This window comes from Suncus etruscus, chromosome 14 (genome assembly GCF_024139225.1).
Source record: "Suncus etruscus isolate mSunEtr1 chromosome 14, mSunEtr1.pri.cur, whole genome shotgun sequence".
Lineage (NCBI taxonomy): Eukaryota > Metazoa > Chordata > Mammalia > Eulipotyphla > Soricidae > Suncus > Suncus etruscus.
The window spans coordinates 74114173-74135031 of record NC_064861.1 but is presented as its reverse complement, the minus strand read 5'-3'; the positions used below and the strand labels follow the sequence as shown (position 1 = coordinate 74135031).

General features: G+C 41.2%; 1 protein-coding gene across 1 annotated transcript in view; it reads right to left on the bottom strand.

Moving 5' to 3' along the window:
• CDH13 (cadherin 13) overlaps positions 1-20859 on the bottom strand; it is a 733255-nt gene that overhangs the window by 511292 nt on the left and 201104 nt on the right. Inside the window, exon 2 of the mRNA XM_049787442.1 lies at positions 14426-14537. Within this exon, the coding sequence (XP_049643399.1) occupies positions 14426-14537 (112 nt within the window). The remainder of the gene's footprint in view (positions 1-14425; positions 14538-20859) is intronic.

Below are 20859 nucleotides of genomic sequence, written 5' to 3'. Positions count from 1 at the left end.
AAGTTCCAGCTCATCTCATGAAGCTCACCACAATGAGTGATGAGTTTAATTAGAGAAATAACTACATTGAGAACTATCCTAACAATGAGAATGTATGAGGGAAATAGAAAGCCTGTCTAGAGTACAGGCAGGGGTGGGGTGGGGAGGAGGGAGATTTATTTTCCCTGAAGCTGGAAAGTTAGTACAGAGAGGAGAGAGCTTGCCTTGTATGCAGCCAACCCCAATTCAATTCCTGGCATCCCATGTGGTTCCCTAAATATCTCTAGGAGTGATTCCTAAGCACAGAGCCAGTAATAGAACTGAATACTGCTTGATGTAGCCCCAAAACTAAAAACTTAAGAAAGAGAAATTGATTTTCTCAGTGTCAGGGGACAGTCTTGACCTTTCCAGTCTGTCTTCTGTGGTAACATCCATTTTCTCCCCAAAGGTGACACTCAGTGCTAGATTCCCATTGAGACTTAAAGGCCTGGACCTCCTGCCCAAATTCAGGAGCACTGAAAGGTAACCCCCAAGCCTTAGGTGGGGCTATCATCATGTGGCCTCTCCTCTGCCCACTTCTTCTCTCTGTTCCCTTTTTTAAGAACATGGCCATCCCCCAAGAACTCTTTTATAAACTACCTGTAGAACAATCGACCTAAGAATTGGCCTTCTGGAGAAGCCAGTCTATATCTCCCCAAATGGAAGAGGCCCAGGGCTGAAGAATGAAGCCTCAGGGAAGCCAAATGCCTAACCAGGTGATACTGCTCTCAGACATTGTATCACCTTCATTATTTGTCTTTTCCAAACTCATTACTCAGAAACAACTCTGAATGCTGAGGTCGGAAATTTCACAAGCAGCCACCCATTGCCATAGAAAGAGCCAATGTGAACATGAAATTCTCTTCTCCAATGAGACAGAAATGGGTGGCTACTGGGAATTGTACCTAAATCTTAGGCAGGTTTCTGTGAAAGTGGTGTTGACCTTGAGATCTATATTCATATTAGAGGGCTTGTAGAAGATAGCATCATATTGATACTTAATAGGAAAGTTATTAATGTATAATTATGAGCTGATTTCTACCATAGTAAGCCTGGCAAGCTTGCTAACAGGCACCATTGGCTGTTGATTTAGGCTATTAGTGTAGCAGCTGGGCCTTCTTCAATCACCCAAGCAAGTGTTATCCATAACCAGGCTGGCCTTGGCAAGGGTCCCAAAACAGAGCAATTTGCTACCTTCTATTACCCTAAATCCATCACCAAAATAACAGAGCAGACATTCCCATTCAAATCACTTTTATACATGCTGAACTAGATGCAGGCCCTTGGCAAGCAAAACAAACAGAATCCACTTTAGAACCCTGCACCTAGGAAGCAATCAACCCAGCCCAATATAATGGAAAAATGTTTCCAGAAAAAGCTAAAGGCAGTCAGGGCCCTCTGTCAGATACCTATGTTGAAAGTGAATTTCCAGGGCATGTCATTTCAAGAAAAAGAAAAAAGAATTATTTTGTTCCTGAGAATATTTGAACAAAGCCAGGTGAGCTGGTCAGAAAAGAGATAAGGGAGAATACCTAGACTCAATCTCTTGCTCTCTTCTCTCTGCCTGTAGAAGGTCAGGAGTGAGTCTGTGTCTATGTGTGAGTCAGGAACCTTTTTAAATCAAATGAGTTAGGTCTTCCCTTTCATTCTCTGAGCTGGCTTGACCCTCTTTTGCCGTGGGTGGTACAGGGTGCGGCTCAGGAATGCTGAGAGGGGAAGATTCCACATGTAACCAAGACTTTAAAGCAAACAAACAAACAAACAAACAAAAACAAGAAAGAGCCCAGCACTCTGAGAGAAAAGCAGGCTTTCGTATTAGCAAACCTTGGGTAGAACTAAGTCGGGATTTTTGGGGGGAATACATCTGCACCCCAAGATCGGGAGATCAGATGGTGCTGCTGGGTCTGAAGACATTATGGCAATTTCTCATCATCTCAGTATCTTGGGCTGCTGAGTTTTGATGCTATACAGCTGTTGATATTTTAGGGACATACATATTCCCTAGTGTTTGGCTCTCTATAATGTCCTGGGGACTCAACAAAATAAAAAAGAATGAAGTGGAAGGATCCCTCTGTTTTCTCTATTACACTGTCTCCTTCATCCCAGATTCTAGTTATTTCTAAAAACTGATCTGAGCAGTTGAGTTGAAGTGTTGAGTGATGCATGAAGGGGTTTGATTCTATATTTACAAAGTAAGAAAAAATAAATAAACAAAAGCACAGGCTACCTCCAACTTCTTCTGAGCATTCCTAGGTCCCCACTGTGGACTCCCATTACCATCATCCTGCACAACAATGCTCCCTTGGCCCACATTTGGAAAATGCTGGCTTAGCACGATGCCAACTACCTTGTATAAACTGATCACTAATATCCTGCACAACATTACTGTTTAGAGAGTAAGAGCAAGAAGCTGGTGCCCACCCAACTTTGTTATTAGATACCTACAAACTTGGTTCAGCTAAAGCTTGACACCAACAAAACTCCCTATTTTGTTCCAGACAATTCCTGAAGATGAGTTTACCTGTGGAACAGCCTGCTCATATATTAAAAACTAACTCTGGGAACTTGTTAACATGCATGTTTTCAGATGTCCTCTGGGAGTGGGTGTCCTCCATGCCTCTCTGGACACCAGGAATGACCAACACCCTTCTGGCCACCTACTCATTCTATTTTCAATCCTTGTTATATTTTTCATACATTTTGTCCTCAGTATCCACAGTTGCCTGTGCTGACTCCCTTTCCTCATCTGACCTGTCCCCATTCACCCTAGCCTTCTGTTTCAAGTGCAAACACTTCTTTCCCTGGAAAACTGCAATGCTAACCATATTCCCCAGGAGGTTTGGTCTCGTATGCTGAACTGTGTTTTTCAATGCACTAATCATTTCTTTCATGGTCTTCAGAAGAACGTTTCCTCATTTGGAATAACCCCTTACCCCCCCCCCCCCGGAATGGTATGTAGACAGATAAAAATGAAACCCAGTTTTGGCTAAAAATAGAGCTTCTGGGATGGCTCTGGAATCAGCTGACAAGCACAGTTAAAAGGAACCTGGATGGCTGACAGCCGTGTTGGCTTCCGAGGGGAATGCAATAGACTGGCGCGGGGCTGGCCACTTTTCAAGGACAGCCTGCCAAGACATCATTTACCGACTTGCTCACAACTCTGAGCAGGGCAAGGGAGTGGCCACTGGGACTCAGTGGAGAGACAGAAGCAGCAGAGAGAGACAGGAGCAGCAGAGACAGAAAGAAGCCAACCCAGTGTTTGAGTAGGAGCCAGGGCAGTAAATTTCTCGGGAATGCTTCTTAAGGGATGCAGGTAACAATTCTGAAATCCAAGAGGCGCAGTCACATACCAAAAATGTTTCCCAACTCATTGGGCAACCAATGCCAACTCCAAAGGATCAGCAGTATTTGGGGTCTGTAGTTCCACACAAGTGAATACTCACATGTTTTACTGCAGTGATCTGTGTTTTTACAAGACCCTACCTTAGATGCCCTCTGGTATAGATGCACCAGATAAAGCATGTGTCCTTGCTTAGTTCCATCAATTGGAAAGACATTTCAATCCAACCATGGGAATAAACACATATATGTAATATATATATTTAATATATGTAATTTATAATATATATATATATATATATATATATATATATATATATATATATATATATATATATATTTGCAGGGAGCATCCTTTTAACAATTATCCCAAAGAACTAAACAGGAGGGAGCAATTAAGTGGGAGGTAGGGAAAATGCACCCTTATATGTAAAATTGCCTTGAGGGCATTTACATAAAAATGAGCATATATAAAAATAACTGAAGGGAAGAAAGATGGTCATATCTCCTATGGAGGGGGAGCCAAGATTTCTGTGTAATGCTTGGTGCCAGGCTTGTTAGACACCAATATTGTCCTTCCAGCAGCAGCATCCTGCCCACATGCGGCTCCCTGGTTTGCTCCTTTCCTAGGAAAAAATCCACTAAACTCCCTAGAGCTCACTGGTGGCAGGCCCAGCTCTCAGGGGTTCGCAGATGCTGGATTGAGTGTTCTGTAAAACATCACCTTTATTCTCTAGATACAGGGACAGGGGACTGAGGAGAATGAGAGATGGGGCCCCATGTGCTAGTTGGCTCAGATTCCCCACTGACCAACCACCCCAGAAGATGTTTCGAGATGCCATGGATATTCTCAAGTAAAAGCACCTGAGTACTTCTTTGCAGAGAGCCTGGAACCCAGGTTTTAGGTGGACTGAGAATGCCAACTTGAAAGCTCAGCACTATTTCCCCCCTTATTTTAGACGCTGAATCTTTTCATTAACCTTCTTGCCCTCATCTCTAAAATGTAGTTGTGAAATGAGATTCTGTCTTACAGGACAATCAATACAAGTAAGTGGCTAAAACAGAAGATTCCTTCCTGGGTCAGAGTATCTCAAGTCCATCCACTGATTCTCACCCAAGAATCTCTGCATTTCTAGGTTCCTCCTTGGCCTATTTGCTTACCACTACCCCAGTCCATCCCTCAACACACCAATATTAACTTGGCTAATTCCTTCTTGTAGGCAAGTCTTGATTATTGGGAAAATAATGTTTTCTGATCTGTAACAGTCATTTAGGGATCTTCATCATACTCCTGTCTTCCTTTATTGTACTTAATCTTACCAGTTTTTTAAGGTCCATTTTGTTTCTCTATTTCTCTCTCTCTCTCTCTCTCTCTCTCTCTCTCTCTCTCTCTCTCTCTCTCTCTCTCTCTCTCTCTCTCTCTCCACTAGAATGAAAATGCTAGCACAGGGGATATCTCTTTGATTTAGTATATAGCTATATAGCTTATGCCTAGAATTGGATTTGAACATTCTGAGTACATGAGGCTGAAGAGATAATACAGTGGTTAGGGCACTTGCCTTGTATGCAGTCAACCTGAGTTCAACCTCCAGCATGCCTTATGGTCCCCAGGGCCCTTCCAGGAGTGATACCTGAGCACAGAGCCAGGAATTAAGTCCTAAATACTACTGGTGTAGCCCCAAAATATAAAACAATGAGAATGAATAAATGATTGGCAGAGACACCATGGAAGTCATTGCCTTTCCAACCTACCTTTCCTATTTCTGGAAAGAGAATGTGAACATGATATAATATAAGTGTGCTTGGGGATATATATTTTTTGAATTTCTGGACAACTCCAACTTTTTAAATTCTGTCATCCCAGTAGGAACACACCAATTTAGATGCGAGTGTGTATCTGAAAGTACACAATGTACAGAAACAAAAAAAGTAGCAGAATGATCAGATAACAACTAGCAACATGAGCTTAATAAACCTTCTGACAATGACTTAACTGCCTCATTTCAAGATACAGTTACTTTCACAGATTTTCTTTTTGCTGTACTCTTGGGGTTTTTTGTTTGTTTTGTTTTTTACTTTTTCTTATTTTCCTTTCTTGGGCATATTTTCTTGGATCTCTGGTCAGTTTGCTTTCAAGTCAACCAACATTTCCAAGAAAATAAAGGTGGATCACATGCAAAGAGACACCAGAAAGAATAGAACAGGTGTGGGTACAATATGTTACAGGTAAGAAGATTTGCCTTCTCAAATGATTTCCAGCATGCTTAGTCTTTACCAATTAATTTCTGAGGCCTCCCTCATTAACCAGCCCAATTCATGTAGTTCTAATGCCTTCAACAAGAAGATGCTTCTGAATATCCTTATGTTCCTGTATTCTTAAACTCTCCAAGAAAAAAACAGAACTAAAAGAGATTTATACCCACTCCCAAACCATCTGAGTGAGGACATGCAACAGGTTGAGAAAAGGCCAGATGGCGCCACTTAGGCTCTGACAGTCCTAATGAGGCAATCTGCTCACCAGCATCACCAGTGAGAAACCTGGCGAGCTGATGGGCCTCATCCTCTGCCATCTCAAGGATATGTCTATTTGTGTGTGTGTTCCCACAGATTGTCACATGGGCCCACAACCTGGAGTCATAGAACAGTAGGACTGACAGGTTTCTAGAGGCACACACACACACACACACACACACACACACACACACACACACACACACACACACCTCACCCCAGACTCTCTTGCTTCCTTCAGCATCACACATTAATGTTGCAGAAATAGCATCTCATCTCCCAGACATGACCAGCCAGGATTCCCAATCTTTCTGAGCATCATGAATGGTTTAGAGAATGGACATAGCCTAAGAAGTGTCCAACTATATAGCATTGGCAGGGGTTTCTGGGACAAACACTATGGGCTATTGAAGCTTTAAGAAGGGCTTTCAGGGGCCGGAGAGATAGCACAGTGGTAGGGCATTTGCCCTGAATACAGCCAACCCAGGACGAATGGTGGTTTGAATCCCAGCATCCCATAGGGTTCCCCAAGCCTGCCAGGAATGTTTCTGAGTTCAGAGCCAGGAATAACCCCTGAGTGTCACTGGGTGTGATCCAAAAATTAAAAAAAAAAAGGGCTTCCAGTGGCCTCATGGAGAGAACCCCTTGAAGACTGAGAACTACCACCATGATAGGAAGCCGATCTTGTAGAGAAATAAAGACCACTGTTTATGTATCTAGAATCAGATATTTCCTTTTATTTAGTTTAGGATTTTTGGGGGATCACACTTGCCTGTGCTCAGGGATTACCCCTAGTTCTGCACTCAGGAATTACTCTTGGTTGGGCTCAAGGACCATATGGAGTCCCAGGAATTGAACCTTGGTCAGCTGCATGCAAGGCAAATGCCTACCTGCTATACTATTGCTCTAGAACCATATTTTTCTAAAGTTTATTCCCATTCCTTGTAATTGTATGAGCAGATACTTTTTCACTATGAAATTCACTGATAAAATTCACTGGAGTTGGGGCAATTTGGTATTTTTGCACAAACACTTTGGACTACTTTAAACTCATTATTCAAATGGGGAAAAAGGTGTCCAGAAGGGAAAAGGCTGGCATAAGCCAGTGTTGGCCCTGGGATAATCTGCAGTGATTCTGCTTTCCTTTGCCTTTCTCTTCTAGGTGTCTTGCTTGGTATAGACTCCTGGGGCCCTCTAGTGCTTGGCTCTCACCCTTATTCCACATTCAAGCCTTTGTCAATCATGCTGGATGGATCCTCTCTGTATGTCCCAATCACTGTCACAAAACCTTTCAAGTGGCTCCCTGAAAGCTGACACCTTCTCTATCACTTGATTTTTATCCTGAACTCCCAGGAAGCCAGTCACACTTTCTGGACAACTCATCACCTTTCACAATACTGAAAACTGGCTTCAAAGGCTCAGTCAATGCCAACTAGCTCAGACCTTTCCATCCCTTAGCTCTGAGCTCTGAGCTTTGCTTTCTCACTACCAGTAGTGCCACTATCAATCCCAGCCATGGTTTGATGAAGACAATATCTGTTTTTCATCTTTTGTGATATAGTGTTTGATCCCCTCCCAGCCCTAAAGCAATGGGGACTTGAAAGAGGTGAATGTAGATGCCCCCAAGGAACAGAGAGAGCAAACTACGGAGCTGAGAGGAAGTCTGTGGGACTGGAGGTCCCTGTCTACTACACTCTTTCTGGCAAGTAGGAGTTAAAAGCTTACTCTGGTCAAGGGACTATTCAGAGCCCTTTACACAGCTAAGCATTTAATCTCTGAACAACCTATTGAGGTCACTGCCACTAGAATATGCATTTCTCTAAATGAGAACTGAGGTCCAATGAGGTTTTGCTGCATTTTGACCAACCCTGCCTAAGTTGTTTAGCTAATTATGGGCTGACCTTGAATGGGAAGCCAGAAAACATGCTTCTAACTTGGGTCTATATTCTAGGGGCTCAATACTGCCCAGCAATCTTTACAAGTCAAATCCGCAATATTGACAACACATTTCTTTCATTAAACACTTCAGTCTCCCACATTGAACAGCTGAACAGGGACCTGTCTGTGGGGAGCATTTAGCCTGAGGGCTGACAGTCCGATACCTCTGCTCTATTTATTGCTTTTGTTCTGCTGGTAGGAAATCTTCTGCTAAGAGACCTCCCTCTGTAATGGCATTCCTTGTCTCCTTCGAGAGATGTTCTCTCACTTGCTCTCCCACTTCATGCAATTTCCAATCCAGAAAGTACATCTAAGGACCCAAGTCCCATGGGGAGAACTGCCAAGCATTGGTTATGCCTCTCCCTAATGTGTATATGAGTTCTCTCTTATCCTGCAGTCATTTTATTACATTATTTTACATTTATGAAATGAGGTCATTAGTGTAATGCATTTGAGGATTATGATAAATCAGAATTGACTGATGACTCAATTGTGTCAACTATGTGGTTGTTGTTGTTGTTGGTGGTGGTGGTGTGTGTATATATGTATATATATGAGAGAGAGAGAGGGAGAAGCAGAGAGAGATAACCCTGTAAAATATTAAATTTCTACAGGGCTCTGTTTATGTCGAGGCAAAACTCCCCTATGTGAGGAGCTCATATTCTGATTCAAAATAGAATCACTTTCATTAGGATGCAGTGAAGTGACACCAGAATAATTTTCCTTGACATAAACAACAACATAATATATATATATATACCACTTGAAACATCAACCTTATTCGGATCAATCCAGACTGAAGTATAGGTAATGTTCAATAATCACAATGATCAGCTAATCGATCACTCAGCCCAGAAGGAAACACAAGTTAATAATGCAAAGGGCAAGCAGAAATGTGAAGGAAAGAATCACTGTTGTTTTTTATATTTGTTTTTAATAACTGAAGCTGGAAACACAAGTAAAAGATCCTTAGAAGTTTTCCAAGATGCAGAATTTAGACAGACAAAAGCCCAAAGCAGTTTGAACTCCGGAAATGGGCATTTCTCTACCTGCCAGGTTGGAAAGTTCATCCATTTATTACCATCCAAATGAAATCTTTTCAACGGGGCCAAAAGGGCCTTTGTTTTGACATTTAATTCACTATGGATGTATTTCCTCCGTTAGGATGCAAAAGACCTCTCACATTGCTTTTTCATTAATTGCCTTCATTTTTCAAGTTCCCTGTTTGATTTATAGTCAATTAAAAACACCCTGGAAAGCCATGGCTCATGTATGTTAAGTACAAATATGATTAATGCCACGCGATGCTCTCCATGGATGACCTGGCTATTAACCAAGGGCAGTGTCAAGGAGGTCCAGCCAAACAGTGTCTTGGTAAAGGAAGCCATGGGGATGGTGGGAAGGCACCAAGGTCCTGAAAATACTGGCACCAAATCCATTTAAATGGGGGAAGGGGGAATAGTTTAATTTCTCATTTTTTTTTGTCTTATAAGGTAAAGATGAACATGGGTATGAATGGGGTTGAAGGGTAGAGAATGTAATAGTTTTTGTTTTATTTTGGGGTCACATCTGGCAGTGCTCAGGGATTACTCCTGGCAGGCTTAGAGGACCATATGGAATGCTGGGAATCAAACCTGAGTCCATCCCAGGTTGGCCAAATGTAAGGCAAATGCCCTAGCACTGTGCTATCATTTCCAGCCTCCCCTCCCCAGCTTTCTTTGTTTCAAGTAGATTGATGGAAGTAGATAAGAAAAGGAAGGGGCATATTTGTTTGATGTCTACACCAACATTAACAAAGATGACAAAGCACGATGATAGAGATGTTTAGAAGACGTTTAGGTAAAGGTTCTAGAAGCCAGTATCCTTCCCAAAGGCTCAGCAACAAATGGTTGAATAAATAAGCTTTGGTAATAAAAACAACAGAATATGATGGAGCTGTAAGTAAAGGTAGGGTCTTGTCATTGGCAGCAACTGAGATGAAACTTGAGGGTATCATGTTGAGAGAAATTAGTCAGAGGGAGGAAAACAAATACTAGATGATCTCTCACACTGCATAGTATATAGAGAAACAAAATAAGGAAATATATCATATCAAATGAGTACAAACTTATGTTTTTTTATGTAAAACTGAGATTAACCAAGCAGTGTGGGGCTGTGGGGGAGAGAACTAGAGGTGACACAGGAGAGTGGTGGAGGGTCTTTGACACATTAGTGTTTGGGAAGGTGCTGTAATTTTTATCAAAACCATAAAAATTAACTCAAATTTTGCCATGTTACTTAAATAAGAGAGAACAAAAGAAAGAACAACAGAAGGAAGAATGGAAGAAAAGAGAAAAAGGAAGAAAAGGAAGGAAGGAAGGAAGGAAGGAAGGAAGGAAGGAAGGAAGGAAGGGAGGGAAAGTGAAGAAAGGAGGGAGGGAGGAAGGAGGGAAGAAAGGAAGAGAGGGGTAGAAGAAGGGAGGAGTGGAGGTAGGGAGGAAGGGAGGGAAGGAAAGAAGGAAGGAAAGTGAAGGGAGTGACAGAAGGAAGGAAGATGTGAAAACTCTCCCCCAGGGGTTCATAAAAAGTCCAAGTCAGATACTGAAGATGCCAACTAGGAAGGGCACAGATGCCATGCTGATCAGCACTGATAGTGCCTTGAACAAATCCCATCCCCACATCCAGGGAGGTTCTCTTTGTTCTCAGGAACTTATCATTTGGTCTTTTCCTACCACAACTAAAGAACTGATGGGTTTTCTGATGTCTGTGTATCAACAAAAAGACTGTACCCGGAACCACTCTTTAATCAGCAACCAAGATGGAGGCTACCAGAATCACACCATTTTTGTGTTTTAGGAGAAGCCAAGGAATGTCAGAGTACAGAGCCATATTCCTCTCAGATTCCTCCTTAAATCCAAAGGATTGTTGATTGTTATAGTACTGGAGGGATAGGATGGAGGTAAAGTACTTTCCCTGAATGCCACCAACCCCAGTAAGATGCCCCAGACCTTCCAAGAATGATTCCTGAGTACAGACCAATGAGTAAACCCTTATAGTGCTAGGTGTAATTTAACTCATGCCACCCATCCCCCCAAAACCTAAAAGACTTTTCATGGGCAATTTTTTTTTTTACTGACGACTGGCTCTACTTAAGCTATCTTCCCTTTTCTTTTTCATAGACCAATTGAAATGGATTCATCTTTCTAGTTCACCTTTCAAAACTGAGAAGCCAGGAAAGTTTTGCTCATGTTACCATAAGCTGGGGCTTTACATCACCCCTTAAAAGACAGAGTTCTGCACTCACCTGGTTTATTAGATGAAACAATGAGGTGCCATTTTTTGATCTAGGAACTTGTTGAAAAATGGCCTTTTAAAGACAAAAGTGAATCTGGTTAGTGGAAAGGAGAGTAGAATAAAGAGTTATTTGGATGTGCAGAAAATAAACAACTTTAGAACAACCGAGGGAAAGATGTGTCAGAGTGAAAGGTGAATAAAATATTAGGGAGGTAAAAGGAGTAGAGATGACCATTAGTAACAGTTAAAGTAGAAAAGATAAGTCACCAAGAATTGAGGAGAAAGATAAAAAAGATAAAAGGAAATATTCCTGTCTGAACCAAGAGAGCTAGATGCCATGAAATAAACATTCCCTGTAACCTGCTAAAAGCAGAACTCAGAATTGGTTGAATATAAGTCTGTAGTGTGAGCAGATAAACTATGTCTGTCAGGCAGAGACAACACTTGCAGACAACTTTATAGAATAAAAAAAGAAGACAGTCATCAATTGATTGATTGTGCTGTATTTATGCTTCGTGCAAGACAAAAATTCACAATGATGGGAAACCAAAGCTCTTGAATACTGCAAAGAGAAAGGGAAATGAAAAACACAGCTGCAATGAGGGCTGGACTGGATAATGTTTCTAAGCTTTTAACCTTGGTGATTACCTAAGACATAGGCATTAGCTTAAATGTCAGTAAAATATCTCTGTCTGTTCTGAATCTTGGTGTTTGACCTCAAATAGCTGGGTATTTAAATTTTTTTCTGCTCTGTTTGATTGATACTTTTCTGTCTTATTCAGATGCCAGCCTATGTCAAGATGGTCTTCATGCTGCAAACTCCACCACTCACTAGCTTTGTGATTTGTCACATTTTTATGGTTAGAAGGGGCAATTCTATGAACCACTAAACTCTATGGGAATAAATGAAAAGGAGAGAGGAAGAAAAAAAGAAAGGAGGTAGGATTGGGGAAGTGAAAGGCTTTTAAAAATATTAGTTGCTTAAGGGAAAAGTCTATACCATTTTTGTTTCATTTAATGAAAATTCTTCTTGCAAGTAGAATAGAAAAATACATTTCAAATACTAATATTTCTGCAAATACAGAAATAGATTTTCCATAACTACATTTAGTAGAGACTTTCAAATTTCATTCTTTTATTTAGGCACAATTAACCTTATTTTCAGAGATCTATACTCATAGTAATCTATGTTCATTACATTGGGATCAACTTAGAAGTACTGAAGCAGGGACCAGAGCAATAGCACAGTGGAGAGGGCATTTGCCTTGCATGCGACTGACCCTGGTTTAATTGACAACATTCCATATGGTTCCTCGAGCCTGCCAGGAGTAATTTCTGAGTGCAGAGCCAGAAGTAACTCCTAAGTGCAGACAGGTATGGCCAATATATTTATATATACACATATACATGCAATATACATATGCATATACATACACATACACATATATTGGATTTTTAGATGTATAAATACACATAAGCAGAACTGCTTTCTGTATTTTTTAAATCCTATTAATATATATATATAGACATTCTCATTTCACAGAGAGGGACAAGTCAGATCTTGCTGACCCAACGATTCACAGACAAATTCACATATAAAAATTTAAATGTCCTCAATTCCCATATCATTGACTTCTGAATGTGCTGCCATTGATAATCAACCCAGTTTCCTCTTGCATTTACTAGCTTACACAGAACCAACAACCATAACCCACTCAATTACATTAGGGGATTGAAAAAAAAAACCACACATACAAAACTGTGATATTGGAGTGTACAGTATGGCCTAGTTGAAATTAAAAAGATCCCCCAAAGTATGATTGTTTCCAGTTTCTCAGCAGTGAATTAAAAGCTGTTTGGTGTCATGAAGATTACAGAAGCAATCACATTTATGGGCATGCTTTGCATACCAACTCTATTAATTTCCATACTCAGGTTTCACATTTCCACGCATATTAATAACATAGGTGCCATTTGGGAGATCACTAAAAGCAAAGAGGAGGAAAGAGGGACAGAATGAAAAGAGAGAGAGGTAAAAGGAAACCAGAAATAAATAAAGAAAACAGTTCTCGGGAACACAAAGTCTGAAAAAAAAATCAATTCTTCAAAACAGAAGCATCTAAAGACAAATGAAGGTTCCTGATGCTCTGACCCAGGTGTCTCACTCAGGGAGCAAAGAAACATGAAACCACAGATTGGAATTCAGTTATCATGCCTGGCTTGCACCTTGTCTAACAGACTCTAATTATTGAAATGATCTTGCTGGCGTAATTGTGTCAAGATGTGTTTGGGTTGCACCTTGGATAACTCCCTTGGTACCCAACATTGCATCTTCATTATTGTGTTCCTTTCAGTCCATGAAATATGTCCTGGCTTCAAAGAACAATCCAATCAAGCAGGTGAGCTTTTCTTTTCCCTTTCTTCAAACATGCCCGACACATAAGATAGAGATGAAGGAAAGTTCTGGCAAGCCCAGAAGTCAATGTGAGGCTATAAGTGCAAATATGCAATCATCTCACCTAATGGGCCCTCAGAGCAGCCGAACAAATTACGATACTGTTTTCAGGTAACTCTAGTCCCAAATGCTAAAAAATGGTGCTCACAACCTACAATTACGTGGTTAGTGGCAAACCATCAATTTTCAATTTGAGTTCGCTAACACTATGCTTACTGTACATTTAGCCATGCACCTAATAGTCTCAGAAAGATAAATAATAGAGCGTTGGCATCAAATATAGGAAGGGATTAAAACCATAGATCTGAGGAGATCAGGATCAAAGAAACATCAAAATCTGGGAAAATTTGTGTTTAATACACCAAATATTCTATAGGATAAGTCTGAATCATTTTGAAGGCCACCTTACCTGTTTTAGGACTTATATTGTTCTGAGTTTACTAGTCTATAATTTTTTGTGGATGCCTAAAATATTCACAGGCTAACTTTTGTGTTCTCATCTATGTTTGACCTCAGGAGGAAAGTCAGTCATAGAATAGAGCAGAATAGAGTCCATCAGTCACTCAGAAAGACCATGATTTACCTCCCAGAAATCTGCCTGCAATGCCCTATGGTTCCTTCCCCTATTTTAGAGCTTTTCTTAGGTTGGAAGCTGGCGATGTCCTTTACAGGACTTGTGCAGGAAAAGACCATCAAAAGATACCTACAACCCATTCTCCTCCTAGCTGGTAAGGGCCTGATTCAAGACCTTCCACCCTGGACCAAATAGTAACAAGGGAATGACAAGGAAACACTTTGTTTAGCGTATACAACATCTGCCTCTACAGGGCTTTCTTAGACAATAGTGAATTCAAAGAACAGTCCCGAAGCATCCTTGGGGACATTGCTTACAGTTCAGAATCGCCTGGTCCTCAATAAACTCAGCTGGCTGCTGAATGTGGAAAATTTTCTGCTGGAAGCCTGGCGTGCACGGCAAAGTGTCTGCAGATGTTCGCGGCAGCACCTGGGGAAAGCCAAAGTCATCAATATTTTAGCAGCAATGCGCATGTTTGCCTGCCTTACTTTTTACCGAATCGGTGACTTTTAGAAGCGAACTGACGTCTTAATTTGATTTCCCAAGTGAAGAGGTAAGTTGATGCTTTTTCCTGTGGCTGCCAACCAGGCGTTTTGGCAATAAGATTTTGGAAAGTGCACCAACGGGAACAGCTGCTGCCGTTTCCACTAAATTGCAGTCGGAGGAGGAACTTCGTCCGATTTTTACACCTGCTAAGACTCGCGCCCTGGTTTCCACGTGTGAAATTTCATTACGGAAACTGTCAGTTTCAGGCGATGCCTGAGTTCCAACCAGCGTCACTTTCAGAGATGCAAAGCAACACTGTCATCTCTGAGAACGGGAGGAAAGAAAACAGGATTCTTCCACTGAGAGTCACTTAGAGGAATCTAGGGCCATTGGCCAGCCATTGGCCAGCCACTGACCAATCACTGGCCAGCCACAGGCCAGCAGGGTGGCTGGAAGCCACACACGAAGAGATCGAGCACTTTTAGGGAAGCTTAGCCCAAATGAGTGATATTAAAAAACCAGGACAGAATACAGTTAAAATTGGGAAGCCTAAATTCAAAAAAAGAAAATAACAATCTCATATTAATTATGTGTAGAAGCGCTAGTACTTTACAGATTAGATTACAACTTTAGAATGTGTGTGTGTAAGATTCATTTCCCAGGGCAAGAGAAATTATACAGGTTAGAGTAAGGTTAGATTGCCAGTTTGATCCCTGCCTTCACCTATGGTCCACCGAGCACTGCCAGGAGTGATCCCTAGGCAAACCTTTTGTGTTGGTCAAACCCTTGCCCCCAAATGATTTTCTCATATTTGAAACATTAAGAAATTTGAAAATTAAAAGCTTTCATTTGCTCCCAAATGTTTATCTTTGTTTTTACATCTTTTTTAAAATAAATTCTTTAATTGAATCACTATGAGATAGTTACAAATTTTGTTCATGATTGACTTTTAGTCATGCACTGTCCAACAGTAAAAGGATGTAAAATTCTTGTCTCTGAATGAAGAAACTTCTCAGAGAAGGGAGGGTGCTTGTGTGGCATTACTCAGTCAATCATTGGTGTGGAGGGAGGTCCTTCGGTGGTGACTGCCAAGCACTCTCCTGGTGCCATGTTTCACCTGTGCATATTTCTTGCTATCAATGACCCCAGTTTCCCTCCTGCCCTCACCCCAAGCACTTCACTCGAGTCAACTATTTAAATTTATATGTTGGAACTTTAGGGTAGGTGACATATTCCTGGGCAAGGAAAATTCCAGAAAGTTGAGACACTAAATCTTGTGAACATAGGGATCACTCTTTCATCCTCATTGGTTTTCAGAGGCTCCCAAACATTTTTTGGCTTATTCTCTCTTTTAGAAAGCACTGATCTCATGTAGACAGAGCACTAAGCTACATGTTCAACCCTCAGGGAAAGAATGTTCTCATGTCCATCCTAACTATATGGTAGTTTGTGCTGTGCTCACTCATAAACATGACTTCATCTACTTCATCTACTTTCCATAACAGCCCTCTAATGTATGTACACTGATACTGTGCAACAATTTGTGTTAGTTAAATCACATTTGAATGAGAGCCATAGGTGGTACACATGCGAGGGTCAATATATTATTATATTGTAAAACCCAGTTTGCAGGCAGAGACCTAACATTCTATAAAGGCAAACCAACTTTCCTAAGGTAGAAAGGCAGAGGGAGTTCAGATCTGAACACTGTTCTCTGATGAGACACTGTCTAATTGTCCAATTGGCACAATTTTGTGTAGGTTTTTCCTCCGTGATGAAACCTTTACTGCCCATCCAGTGGATTCTAAGCATTTTCTATTCTTTGGTGGTTCTAGGGTTGAACCTAAGGCCTTAACAGTGCAACACAAGTCCTCTACGATGGGTACCTTGGATTGTATTTAGGACACCTACTTCCACTCTACCACCCAGCCATGTTCCTGGGCCCTAGACATAGTATAATTTTTGCTTGAGCTTCCTCTCTCTTTCTTTGAAACCTGAGTGGGTACTTCACCAAACATGGCACCAAGATTCCATGTTAGATTGACAGGTACCCTAGGAGCTTGGCAATCACCACCCCAAAACTACTGACCACACCAATTTGTTTGAGTTGGTAATGCCCTACTAGCCCCTTTTCTTCTCACAGAAATTCCTTCATTCAGAAACAAGAATTTTACTTCCTAGTTTCCACTAAGGATTGAGCTCTGATTGTTCACAGTGATATCTCTGGCTACATTTATTATCTGGCACCTTCCATAAATGAGCTCCTCTTCCTAGGTTCCTGTTTTCATCCCCTGTTGGTATTCTTATGACACCATCCCTCAAATCAAACTCTTTACACTTCGAATCCTTGACCTGATGCCTACTTCTTTGGAAGTTGCATTTTGATATATGAATGCAAACTCTTAACCACTGCACATAGGCTGCTGAAGAAAACTCATTATCGTCTTCCCTCAAAGGAGAGTACAAAAGGTTGGCTGCTGTGGAACTTTGGCTTCTCTCTAAATACCAGCCTTCTGAAATGCACTGAACCCCAAGGAGTGAGAGCAAGAATCAATCTCCAGAGGTTCACGGTGTGGCTGGTCTGGAAAACATCAGAGAAATTGAAATGGGATGTCATGAGCCTAACCAGCCCCATCTTCTGAATCAAAGGCAGAAGAAATCTGTGGTCCTGCAGCTGAGCTGTTCTGCTGAGAAAACTTGCCCTTGTCTTGAGTGTATGTATTGGTTGTGTAGCTTCTGACATCCCAAGTGGTACAAACAATGCCAATTCAGAACTCAGGATAATTTGCTGGCAACTGTGCAAGCAGAAAATTCTAGAAATAGCCAATGCTAATTCAGTTAAATAGTAAATAGTCAAAGGTTAAATCTAGGTATCCTCTATCTACAATTATGTATTAGCCTTTTCCTGTTCATCCTGCCCTCACATCATAGACAATAAATCAGTTACCCAATATGATGTTTCTCCAAGGAAACTGAGAGGAAAAATCTAGAGTGAATTAGAGTAAACTTGAGTTGAGTTTCTTGTTCTTATTGTTCTACAGCTTTGTTTCTGTTCTGATTCCTTGTCAGGGGTTATCTGGATTCTCTGGGTCATAAAGAAACAAATCAACCTTCCCTCCGATTCACCCTAGGAGCTGGCCAAAGGAACAGGAGCTCACTCAGAGGCTCAGACGTGACCTGTAAATCTTGGGCCACTTCATTCAATAATAAAAAATTCAGTTGAATGCTTCAGGATACACAAAACCACTCTTCTAGATGAGACATAACTTAGCAAGTCTCCACTGCCATTCATTCATTCTATTCATTAAGTCACTGGTTTGAAGACTTGTCATGGTCAGGGAATTCCATGTGGGCACTTCACAGTGCTGTCATGAATCTTTTTTTTTTTTTTTTTGGTTTTTGGGCCACACCCTGTGACACTCAGGGGTTACTCCTGGCTATGCGCTCAGAAGTTGCTCCTGGCTTCTTGGGGGACCATATGGGGCACCGGGGGATAGAACCGCGGTCCGTCCTAGGCTAGCGCAGGCAAGGCAGGCACCTTACCTCCAGCGCCACCGCCCGGCCCCCGCTGTCATGAATCTTACAGAGAAACACAACAGTGTTCTAATAAAATCACAGTCTGCAGAGATGTTTCACTTGGTTCTACTCTTCTCTCCTGCATTGACTAACTGCAATTTGACTTTTTTCATAACTACTTTGTTTCTTAAGTCCCTTGTGAGTTATGATGCATATTCAGTGTCCAGCAACTGGACGGGGTGATGCACAGCACACAAAGCCAATAGTGTGCATGTTACAATGAGCAGGAAGAGGTAAAGAGACATCAAAGAATCATAATTAAATTAACTTGTGTGACACAACTTAAGTTCTAATTTGGAAGGGCACTATTGGTCTCTATCCATAAAATCTGTGAACGGGGTGACTAAATTAAATTATGAGAATCAGGGAAGCCATCCTAAGAAGGGATAGTTCAACTTTGATCTGAAGGATGGGTCAGAATTCATTGCTTAAACGCAGAAGAATAGAGACTTGTTTTGAACCAACACATTCTGCTTTCACATGAATCCCTATGCACTTCCTTTGGATTTCATGTAATAAAACAATTCTATTTAAAATGATATAGATGCATTAAAAATAATCCAGACGACTTTAGGGAGTCCTAAAACTGCATTATTTTACTGGAAGTACTGGGCAAAGGTTTCAGCTAATACCCCTTGACTTTTCAGCAACATTCAAATTGTATCTGTCAATGAACTTGTCATGAATGCTCCCCTTTCAATGTCAAACTTACCAAATTTGGGCAAACAATATAAAGAAGGAGCCTCCAGTGGCTGAGATATGAGTACTTGGACACTAGTTATAAACAAGGCTGGTTCCTTGTCCAGTACCATTAGATGTCACTCTTATAAATATACCATTATGGAGATGCTTTTCCCAAAATCCCCTTTAACATTTCGAACTTGATGCTGTGCACACTCTTCCAAATTTATTTTTAATGCCACGGTCATAATGGTCTTCCTCCATGGTTCTTTTGTTCTTTTATGTATTAGCTTGTACCTCATAAACAGGCAACCGATACACCTATAAAAGCTCGGCCATGATCAAATTTTATGATCACCAAAGGACTTCTCTAATATGAAGATTACAATAGCCTGCTTAGGAATGCAGAATCCTGCTCAGACAGGCTGAAAGCGCAGGATAGAGCTGTGCTGGTTCTGAAAAATTCCTGGTTCATCACAGACTACATAGAGGAAAAATGTCCATTGTCTAAGTTTCCTCAGGTGGATAAAGAAGCCTAGTGGCATCTCCTGGGTTCTTAAGAGGATACAGAGGACTAATGCTGGTAAAGCCTCCTGCAGTACCTGACACAGAGTAAGTGCTTAAAGGTGGTCACTGTTATTATTAGTGTGACTAAGAGGTGTGTTTCCATATATTATTCTTAGAGTACTAGAATTTTTTGCTGGTATTCTTCAGGCCAAACACTGATAGATGTCATCATAACATTACTTTTGTCATTTTCATAAAGCTATTCAGTGGTTAGACTGTGCTCAGAAATATTAAGAGAAAAAGAGCAAGGAACTGTATTGACAAAAGTGGAGATGGGTGTGTGTGTGTGTGTGTGTCTTGGAGTCAGTAAGAGCAGAAAGACCTACTAAGGACTAAATGGTGCTGTGTTAACTGATCTCTGGCCTCCTTCCAAGGGGCCACTCAGAATCATATCCTCTGTGTCAAAGCTACTCACCTAAATGTACACATAGAAAGCAAATCTCTTTCTCATGCCTTAATAGCGGCTTCTATTCTATTCTGAGCTTCCATTTCTTTGTTTCATCTTAGAGCTTTATCTCATACAGGGAAAGGATTGTTTATCCTGACAGGTACTGATTCCAAAGCATCGCCAACTTTGGAGCTTTCTTCCAGAAAAGGGAATTTATCTGTACCAGGCCATAGGAAGGTAACTTAGAGCATCTGGGATGATGTGGCCAATAGTGGAGTTTAGTTTAGCCAATGCAGGCTGTCACCTAAGTTAAATGATCACAGCCCTAGGTGTGAACCTCTCAAAGCTGACACCCAACCATGGCCAGTGCTAATGCTCTATACTACATGACCTAGAGGCACACTAGTCTGGTTAAGAAAGGACCCATGTTTTTAACCCCTGTTGGAGACATTGAAAATAAGTCCTCTGAACTAAAGCTCTGCTTCTGAAGAGACTCAGGTTACCAACCATGATGCTATCCAAAGCCTTGTTCTTCTAAATGTGTTGCAGAAAAAATGTGGCCAGCTAACCAAACATTTGCCCATCAAAGGAAAATAGAATTTTTGATTATTTTTCTTCTAAGATCTAGATTCTAAAATACACTAAGATATATTTTTTTCTAACCTAGAAAGATAGAAAAGAAGTGCTTCCATGATGGCAAAATCAGACAACAGAAAGAGGCAGAAATCAGTAGTGTTTCAAGAACAAGCATGCAGGAGAGAGCAAGTTGACAATGAAGAGGAGCTGACAGCAGTTGGGGCGCTGGTGGATTTTGTCACCACAGCCCGCAGCTGGGCTGGCTGAGCACTAAACATCAAAGTGACAAGGGCAGAGGGTTTTAAGTACCTTGTCACCCACCCCAGGGGCCACAGGCAAAAAGCTTAATACAATCCTGTTGCAAGAAGCCATAGATAAAAATGAGTGCAACCTCTATTACAGCACAATGCCTTCAGCAGGCTGTGACCAACCTCCCAGGGTATCATTTCTTAAACCAGCTGCAAAGTATTATTTTTC